The 10,271-nt window shown below is 34.8% G+C and overlaps 1 protein-coding gene across 1 annotated transcript in view; it reads right to left on the bottom strand.

Annotated features, from left to right (window-relative positions):
• Window positions 1-301: 301 nt before the first annotated feature.
• Window positions 302-10,271, bottom strand: part of RBM44 (RNA binding motif protein 44) — a 51,337-nt gene continuing 41,367 nt past the window's right edge. The window contains exons 14-16 of the mRNA XM_047721368.1: window positions 8,814-8,959; window positions 8,534-8,678; window positions 302-888 (exon numbers count right to left, since the gene is read on the bottom strand). Coding sequence (XP_047577324.1) covers window positions 8,555-8,678; window positions 8,814-8,959 — 270 coding nt within the window. The 3' untranslated portion in view covers window positions 302-888; window positions 8,534-8,554. The remainder of the gene's footprint in view (window positions 889-8,533; window positions 8,679-8,813; window positions 8,960-10,271) is intronic.

Below are 10,271 nucleotides of genomic sequence, written 5' to 3'. Positions count from 1 at the left end.
CTTAATATTGGCAAAACTGCAATTTTAAACTTTAAAGAAGTTAAAAGAAGTTAAAGAAGAAACTTTTAAAAAGTAATCCATTAAAGAAATTAATACGATATAAAATTAGGCTTTGAAAATTGTTGCAATTTACAATTTAACCTAATATAACAGAACTTACTCAAAAAACAAAATAAACAACATGGTGACTAGTGTTTTACCAAAGCACACGTGGATTCACTCTTCTTAGGGAAAATACAGCTTAATATTTTATACTGTAAAGTGTGTGTGTATGTATGTATATATATATATATATATATATATATATATACATATATATATATATGTCAAAAATACATTAAATGTATCAGAGCTTCAATATAACTGTCTAGGAAGCTTAAAAATATACACATTCCAAAATGTTATGTATCTGTGAATTCAAATTCAGTTTATCTGTTATCCCGTGGTCCAATTAAGTCTTAAGATTACTGAAAACTGGAACTAAGAACTTCAGGTAAATTATATTTTTCTGGAAGGAAATTACTTAATGGACTCTGAAATAATAAACCTTGTCTTGGTCACTATTTTTAAAAACCCATTTAACAAAATTTTTAAAAGTAGACACAACCATTTTTTCTAATCCAAAATATGCAGCTTGAAGTCTTTAAGTAACAAGTTTGAAATATAAAGTTTATGAACATTAAAATTTTTTTTATTTTTAATATAGAGATGGTAGTACTGTAGAAACAACAGCTGCTAGATGTGAAGGGAAGGCTATAAAGTACAATATACACAGCTAAATCCGCTTATTAAGCCTATTTAATCACGGCATCTGCTATTGCCACAATTTTTTCCTAAGTGTTGTAGAACATTCTCTGTAGGAGGGAGCTCATGCTTTCCAAGGAAATTCTATACAGATCAAGAAAAGAAGGGAGAAATCAACCACAGAACATATTGATTTAAATCTAATATTCCACAGAAGTATATACAGAAGTCCCCCATTCTCTGCGCTCTTCCTTCCACCTGTAGTCAGCTGGGGTCCAGGAGCAGGAGCAGAGGGCCCTCCTGAAGTACTGTCACAAGGTCAGTGGGAATCTAATGCTATGTCACCTCCTACGTCACTCATCTCAACACGGGAGCATTTTACCATCTCACACCATCATGAGAAGGCTAGGGACAGTGTATTTTGAGAGAATTACCATATTCACATGACCTTTATTACACTACATTGTTATAATTGCCTTATTACTGTTGTTACTTTCTTACTGTGCCTAATTTGCAGATTAAACATTATCACAGATTTGCGTGTATAGGAAAACCACAGTATATATCTAAGGTCTGGTACAATCTGTTGGTTTCAGGCACCCACTGGGAATCTTGAAAGTTATCCCCTGAAGATGGGGGGCGGGTACTACTGTAGTTATTTATCAGTACACTCTACTACAAAACCAATCATTATCATTAAACTCATTTTTCATATTATGAATATCAGAAATACATTAAATTCTATCCCTTGACTAAGCATATCACTAAACTCTACTACTATGTCAAAATAGAAACAGGCCACTAGATATTATACATATAGAGGACTGTTTTGACTATTTCCACAGAGAAAACCAGATTGTCATCATGGTAAAAATGTGGCAATGTCTGGCATAGAAATCACTTAAGTGACATGTGAAGTCTACTTTCTTCACTGGGAAGCACCATGGCTGGTATGATACAGTTAGACTCACAAACCGGTTTATTAATGAACACCTACGATTACTTTAAAGACAAATACATCGACTATAATACAGATGTCTCCCTCTATGACAAAGGTCTGATGGATCTGCCTGCAGCCTCGTAATAAAATATTTGGGTTTCCTAAGCATGGGGCTCTTCCTGGAATGTACCCTGCTGGATATGTGGTTGTCAGCTGGCTCTCACTGGGTTGCCCTGAGTTGCCCTGCAACTGGGTTGCACTGAGGCTCGAGGAACAAGGCAAGAAAATAATATTCTGGCTACTGCTATCGCTGTGGGAACAAACTCTTTTGTCTCTGTCCCAGGAGGCTCATGTCTTTTGCCAGCATTAATGAAATTATGGCACGTTAACTTGTTAGTTTGCATATAAAATAAAAAGATCCTGGGATTTCTCATGAAGAAAAGATTTGACATTTTATTTCTTGCTTGTTCAGAATTTTACCATGTGTGGGTGATGAATTTTATCTACTTCTGTATCTACTGAAATAATAAGGTGGTTTTTCTCCATTGTTCTCTACACAGGGTAAATTATATTGACTTTCAAATGTTAAATCAATCTTTCATTCTTGAAATAGTCAGTTTGGCCATAAAGTATTATTCTTTTTACAACCTGTGGGATTCAGTCTGCTGATATTTCTAAAAGAATTTTTGCATCCATGTTCATGAGACTGGTCTATAATTTTCCAATCTTACAATACCATTGGTCTGGTTTTGGTGTCATGACTATACTGATTTCTCTGGAAAACTTCAGACTGATATTCCTTCTTCCTTAAATGTTTAGGGAATTCATTAATATAGCCATCTAGCCTGGATTTTATTTTGTGGGAAGAGTTTTATTTATGATTCAATTTCTTTAATAAATACAAGATTAGTAAGATTTTCTATACCTTCTAGTGTCTGTTTTTGTTAAGTTGAATCTTCCTAGGAAGATTTAATAAAGAACTTGAATATATTAAAGTCATTCACAATGTCCTCTCATCTTTGCAATGACTAAGATTTGTGATATTTCCTTTGTGAAAAATATTACCTTGCTGGTATCTTCACTTTTTTGCTTTATCAGTCTCATCAGGGGTCTATCAACTTTATTTTTTTCTCTTCCAGAATCAAATTTGTTGAGCCTTACTGTTGGTTATTTCAGTAGTTTTCATACCTCTTATACTTCCTCTGGGTTATTACTTCTGTTTTTTTCTTCTAACTTGTTGAGTTATATACTCTGCTCATTAATTTTGTATCATTGTTATGACATAGGAATTCAAGGCTATCCATTTTTTTTTAAGATTTTATTTATTTATTTGTCAGAGACAGAGGGAGAGAGAGTGAGTGAGCACAGGCAGACAGAGAGGCAGGCAGAGGCAGAGGGAGAAGCAGGCTCCCTGCCGAGCAAGGAGCCCGATGTGGGACTCGATCCCAGGATGCTGGGATCATGACCTGAGCCAAAGGCAGCCGCTTAACCAACTGAGCCACCCAGGCGTCCCAAGGCTATCCATTTCTGTTTACAAAGCTCTACCAGCATCCCTCAGGTTTTGATGTGGAGGATTTTCATTATCATCCTTTAACTAAAACCTATGTTCTAGTTTTCATTATATGATTTCTTCTTTTAGTCCCCGGTTATTTAGACATTTATTCCCAACATGGGGGTTTCCTATGATTTATCTTTCCATTGCTGATTTGTAGGTTATTTGGATTGTAGCCAGAGAACACACTCTTTTCAATCTTGTAGTATTTACTGGCACTTATTTTATGGTCTAGCATATGGCCAAGCTTTGCAAATATTTCAAATGACCTGAAGAGACTTTGCAGTTGTGATGTGTCTTACATTCTATATAATGTCCAATAAGTCAAACTGGTTATTTGGACTGTTCATATCATTAATACCACTACTGATTTTTTTTTTTTTTGCTGCTTCTACCAGAGGTATAATCTCTCATTATAATTATAAACTTGCCACTTTCTCCTGACAGTTCTGGAAATATTTCCATTTTATATCTTAAGGTATTTTATTAGATGTATACAAATTTCAAATTGTTATTTATTCTTGGTAAATTAAATATTTTTTCTCAGTAATTTTACTGCTCTAGCATTTACTCTAATGTTAATATAGTGTGGCTCTTTTTCCATCCTTTTATCTTTTAATATCCTGATGTTTTTAGGATGTGTTTCTAGAGATTCTATATAATTGGCTTTTAAAAACCCAATATGACAATCTGAGTCATTCATAGGAATATTTTGTTCATTCACAGTAATAGTTAATTATTGACATAACTGGGTTTTCCTCATCTTACTAAATATTTGTCCTGCCTATTGTATGTGTTCTTTTTACTCTCCTTTACAACCCACTTTTGTAGGTTAAAAAAAACTTTTATTAATCCATAACCTCTATATTAGCATTGGAATCATAAGCTTTTAAACACTGTGGTTAAAATATACATAAGATCTACCATTTTTAGGTGTACAGTTCTATGACATTAAGTATATTCACATTGTTCTGTAATCATCCCCATCCAGAACTTTCTCATCTTCCTAAACAGAAACTCTTACCATTAAACAGCTACAGCATTCTCCCCCTCCACCAGCCCCTAACAACCATCATTCCACTTTGTCTCTATGAATCTGACTATTACTCTAGGTACGTTGTATAAGTGGTATCATACAGTACTTGTTCTTTAGTGACTGGCTTATTTCACTAATCTTATCTTCAAGGTTCATCCATGTTGCACCATGGGTCAGAATTTCATTCAAGAATGAATAATATTCCATTGTATGCCTATATCACATTTTTTCTATTACTCCACTGATGGATCTTTGGGTTGCTGCCACCTTTTTAGTTCTTATGAATAATGCTACTTTGAACATGGGTGTACAAATTATCCATTTGTGTCCCTGCTTTCAGTTCTTCCAGTTACTCAGAAGTGGAATTGCTGGATCATATGGTAATTCTATGTTTAATGTTTTGAGGAACTACCATACTATCTTCTACAGTGGCTGCACTACATCCATCAGCAATTTACAACACTTCCAATTTTCTCCATCCTCATCATTTGTCATTTTCTGTTTGGGGTTTTTTGGTGTTTTGGCCATTTAAAAATTATGGTGTTTTTTTAATTGTCGTTGAGTTATAGATATTCTTTATATATTTTTGGATAGTGACCTTATCAGATAAATGATTTTCAAATACTTTCATTCTGTGCACTGCCTCTATTGACGGTATCCTTTGATACACATTTTTAATTTTGATGAAGTCTAATTTATCTTTTTGTGTCCAAGAAATCATTGCCAAATCCAGTGTTGTGAAGCTTTTCCTCTGTTTTCTTCTAAGAGTTTTATAGTTTTAGCTCTTATGTTTAGGTCTTTGATCCATTTTGAATTAGTTTTTGTACATGCATAAGGTAAGGTTCCAACTTCATTTTGTGTATTCTCTTAAAAATTGTTCTTTTAGTAATTACCCTAAAGATGACAACATGCATCCTTTACTTATTATTAGCAAAGTCTGGTATCAGCTGGTTTAGTGTGTAAAAGGAGTTAACATAGCAGGATCAGGACTACTCTCCTTACAAAAAGACCTGCTAGCAAGGTTGACCCCCAGCTAGAGTCTAGGAACTTGGATTTTGAAGGGTTTCCACCAATCCCAGAGTGGCTCACTGTACCAAAACTTGTATGAACAATGTGGTTTATACCAAACAGCTGCTTTCCTTTTCAGTGTCTGGAACTTTGGTATGTGCTAGGCAAGTGGGTCCTATGTGACCAGGCCCCAATAAAAATACTGAGCACTGGTTCTCTAATGAGCTTTCTTGGCATACAACATTCCATACGTATTGTCATAACTCACTACTGGAGGAAATAAGCACACCTTGTGTGACTCCAATGGGAAAGGACTCTTTTCCTGGTCCTCTCTAGACAGCACCATATGTGGCTTTTCCTTTTGTTGATTTTGCTTTGTATCATTGTATTGTCATAAATTGAAGCCATGAGTACAGCCATATCCTGAGTCATGTGAGTTTTCCAAGTGAATAACAGGCTGGGGAGAGGTAGTAATGGGGACCCCCAATATAGTACATTTTACCCTCTTTCCAACCTACAAGGTATATAGAATAGTAAGTGCCTAATTTCCTTATGCTACTATTGTCATATATTTTTTATTGGACCTGTAAAATACCACTATTCTTATTTATACAGTCAATACCAATTGATATATACATTTTCATCTTTACTTCTCCTACATCTCTGACCTTTCATCTAAAATCACTTTCCTTCTTCCTAGAGAACACTCTTTAGTATTTTCTTTACTATAAATGAGTCTTTTAAGTAACAAATTATCTTAGTTTTTGAGTAAAGATATATTTTTTTCCCATTTATTCCTGAAGGCTTTTTTTTTTTTGAGTACAGAACCCAAAGTTTGTAGAATTATTTGATGGCTTCTGTTAAGAATCAGATATCAATCTAATTGTTGTACTCTTGAGGTAAATTCTTTTTTCTCTGGCTGCTTTATAGATTTTAGCTCTGATATACTGATGTCTTTTTATTTTTCCTGTTTGGGGTTTGAAAGGGTTTACTGAATTTATGGCTTGATGTTTTTCATCATTTAAAGAATACTTCAGCCATTTTTTTCCGAAAAATTTTTCTGCTCTATTTCTCTCCCTTCTTTTTGTTAAAGCTTTGTTACATCCATAGACGGTCTCACTCTCCCTCTCTCTCACCTTCTCTCAGGTTTTCTATCTTTTCTTTCTCTGTGTTTCATTCCATAGTTTCTTCTGACCTACTTTTCTTTTTTCCTAACCTGATTCTCACTTCAACTAATTGTCTAATATGTTATAGAAACTATTAACTGAGTTATTAATTTAAATATCTTTTTTTCATTAGTGGGACTTCCACTTTTAAAGTATTTTCAGTTCTATATTGAAATCCTCAATCTTGTCCTTTGTCCCCCTGAATATAGCACATCTGAATCAGTTAGCTTTTGTTATGCAGTAAATCACCTTCAAAACTTAGTAGCTTAAAACAATGGCTACCTATTTAAGCTTATAATTCTGCCCACTGGCAATGGGCTAGACTCAGGTAGATGAGGGATTTTTCACATCTTGGTTGGGCTTGCTCATGGCTCTGTGGAGAGCTGCCAGGTTGGGAGGTGGGGATTGATGTCCAGTCTATGCCAGATTCTATCACGTGTTTAGGAGCAGCTGGCTATAGGCTAGAATGCCTTGGCTATCCTCCATGTAATTTTTTGTCCTCTAACAGACTGGGCTTTTTCCTGTGGCTACAACACATTTCCAAGAGAGCAGAGTAATCAAGTCCTTTTGAAGACAAGGCTTGGAAATGGCACAACTTGTCAAAGTAATTCAAAAGGCTAGTCTAGATTCAAACGGGTGGCAAAACAGATTCCACATCTTGATGAAAGGAGCTTCAAAGTCACGTTGTAAAGGTCCACAAATGCAGGGAAGAGAATAATTATGGCCATTTTTACAAATGGCCTATCACTTATAAGGATATATTCTTTAAGGGTGTCTGATAACTGAAATATCTGGAGTCCCTGTGGCTGGTTTCTATTATGTAGTGTTTATTATCCAGTAGTTTTCATTCATGTGGCCTTATTTCATTTATTAGTTATTTTGGATTGTGCACTCTTATTTACAAAATAACATGTATGCACAAAATTGTGGGTAGAAATAATCTGAAGCCTAAAATGACATTACTTTATTCCAGAGAATTCCTATCTTCATTTCTGCTAGACGCATGTCAGAAGTAACCCCACTACCATTTCAATCCAACTCAGGGAATAAGTTTTGAAGCTGAGTTATAGTCCCTCTGAAGAACTATGTATTTCTGGTTCATAGTTACTACTAGAGTACAACCTGCTGGGGTTCCAACCCAGTGCTGAGTGTTCACCAAGGCCCATCTCCCTGGCTTCAATGTTATCACAAGTGTCCTTTAAACTAGCTACCCTTCTACAAATAATACTAGGGGACATGTGGTCCCAAACATTGGGTTATTTTCCTGATATTCATCTCTGTACCTTGGCCCACTAATTCATGACTAGGTGGTAGTTCCATAGTGCCTTGTTTATTATACAGGTACTCTTTACGTTTATTCAACTTTTCTAGCTGTTCACCGTAGAAAGCTGGCTTTAATCACTAGGCAGCTCTAACTTAAAACAAATCCCCATTCGTTATTTTATAACAAAGAATCCCATGTTAGTGCATGTAATGAAAAGTATGTACAAATTCTTTGATACACTTTTCTTCAAGAGAAGGAGCTTAATTCTCTTCCCTTTTGAGTATGGATTGAATACAATAACTCACATCTAAAATGTGACAGAAACCATGGAGCGTGCCTAGGTCACAAAGACACTGTAGCTTCCATCTTGCTCTCCCTCTAGGGAAGCCAGCTGCCACAATGTAAAGACACTCAAGCAGCCCCAATGAGAGGCCCATGCAGTGAGGCCCAGGGGGCCAAAAGCCCTGTGATTGAGCCATCTCAGCAGCATAACCTCCAGTCTCACCCAAGCCTCCTGATGACTACAACCCAAGCAACATCTTTGACCGCAACAGTGCAAGAGTTCCTAAGTGAAAACTACCCAGCTAAAGCCACTCCTGAATCCTGACCTGCAAACTATGAGATGATGAATACTGTTTGAGTAATTAAGTTTTGGGTAACTGGTTTTGCATTAGTAGTTAACTAATACAGTATGTTTACCTTTTAATTTTATAATATCATTATTTTATTACTTTAAATTCAATACTATTTTTTATTTGAAAAAAAAAACAATAGCTTAAAACTTTTAAGTAATATTTAAATATAAAAGATATGCTTGATTTACCTCTTGTTGCTTCTTTTAGTCCTAACTGGAAGCAGAATTTTTCAAGACAGATGAAGTCATTTCCACAATAGTATTAATAGATAAGCCATTCAGAAAACCTTTATGATTTATTCTCACTTCCTGAAGAGCATCTATAATATGGTCTCTATGCAAAAGGAAAACACACGTAAGCACCTGTCCTTTCCAAAGTAACACATTCTAAATATGGCTAAGTTATCACACTGAACTATATTTTTACATAAAAATATTAAAACCACTGTAACAGAATTGTAGTCATTACCTGCGAACTTCTGGATGTAGTTCAGCCAGTCTCTTCATGATTTTGGTAAAGCTACGCAGATTCAATGTATTTGGTGGTATGAATTGAATAGGTGTATCAGGTAATAGTTTAGTAGATTCAATCTGTTTACAATTCTTCTTGATACCCTAAATAAACATTTTAAGTTTTCCTAAAACAGTGACCATTACACAGACACTTTAGCTTATTTAATTAAAATAAAGTTTGTTTAAAATTACAAATGGTAAAATAAAAATTCCTAAGAAATTTACTTTGAGTTGGGATTATTTATGCCAAGTAGATTTACTTGAGCTGTGTTGTGAACCATGTATTTAAATTTAAAAAGTCCCACATGTTTTCTAATAGTGACAAAATATTTGGAGTTAAGTCTAAATCAGCCTTTCTCAACTGGGATTCCTCATCTGAACCACAGAACACAGATGTTAACTATTCTCTCATTTTCCCCAAAGATAGGACATAATTAGTTTCATTCTCAGTGTAGGAAAGAGGTTAATTCACTACATACAGTGGATATCTAAGGCTTATGGCATGGAGGCTTAGTTCTCTTACTTGACAAGCGAAAGGCTAGTTTACATAGTAATTACCAATATTCTACATTTTATTTACTAAATATGGCATCAACAGAGACTATATATCCAGAATTGGACCACATACTATGGAAGGAAAACTGGTTATATAAAATAGAAACCCCTCCACCTATGAATCTTACAATCTGATCAAACAGACAAAATTAAAATGATTAATTAGTATTCACCAGGTTATAAATTCTATGAAACCACTACATACCCCATAAAAATTCAGGCTAAACAAAGAGCTGAGACTTTAAAGTCTAGATGAAAAGACAGGGCAAAATACATCAACTATTCTATCTATCCCATCAGAACATTATCATTTTACTTAATTGTTTATTGTCTTTCCTCACTAGATTTAAGTTATACAAGACCACATATTTTTTGGCCTATTTTGTTCTTTGCTGTTTTCCCAGTGCCTAGAATATTTATGTATACAATTGGTATGTAATAACTACTGAATAAATAAAAGTTTGGGATACAATAGTTTAAGTGATAGTTTAAACCACAGAAAGGATGAGATTTCCAAGGAAGAGCCAAATTACTGCTCAACAACAGTAACAACTACTATTAAGTTGAATGCATTTTCTGTGCCCGGCATTGTTCTAAGGACTTTTCTGTATTAAATTCATTTAAACCTCACAACATTTGTGAAGCAGGAACTATCATTCCCATTTTAAAATAAGGAAGCTCAGACATGGAGGTTAGGTAGCTTGCCCAGTCACATAATGAGCAGGTAGCAGGGTCAGGTTCTGCCCCTCATGGTAGACAATAAATATTTTCTAAATAAATGAATGTAATGAATAAATGTTGGGAAGCTGAGAATATCTCATGTATTAAATAAAAATTAACTCAAAATCTTTGTGACCAT

This window comes from Lutra lutra, chromosome 3, assembly GCF_902655055.1.
Source record: "Lutra lutra chromosome 3, mLutLut1.2, whole genome shotgun sequence".
Classification (NCBI taxonomy): domain Eukaryota; kingdom Metazoa; phylum Chordata; class Mammalia; order Carnivora; family Mustelidae; genus Lutra; species Lutra lutra.
This window is presented reverse-complemented; position numbering and strand designations above follow the sequence as displayed.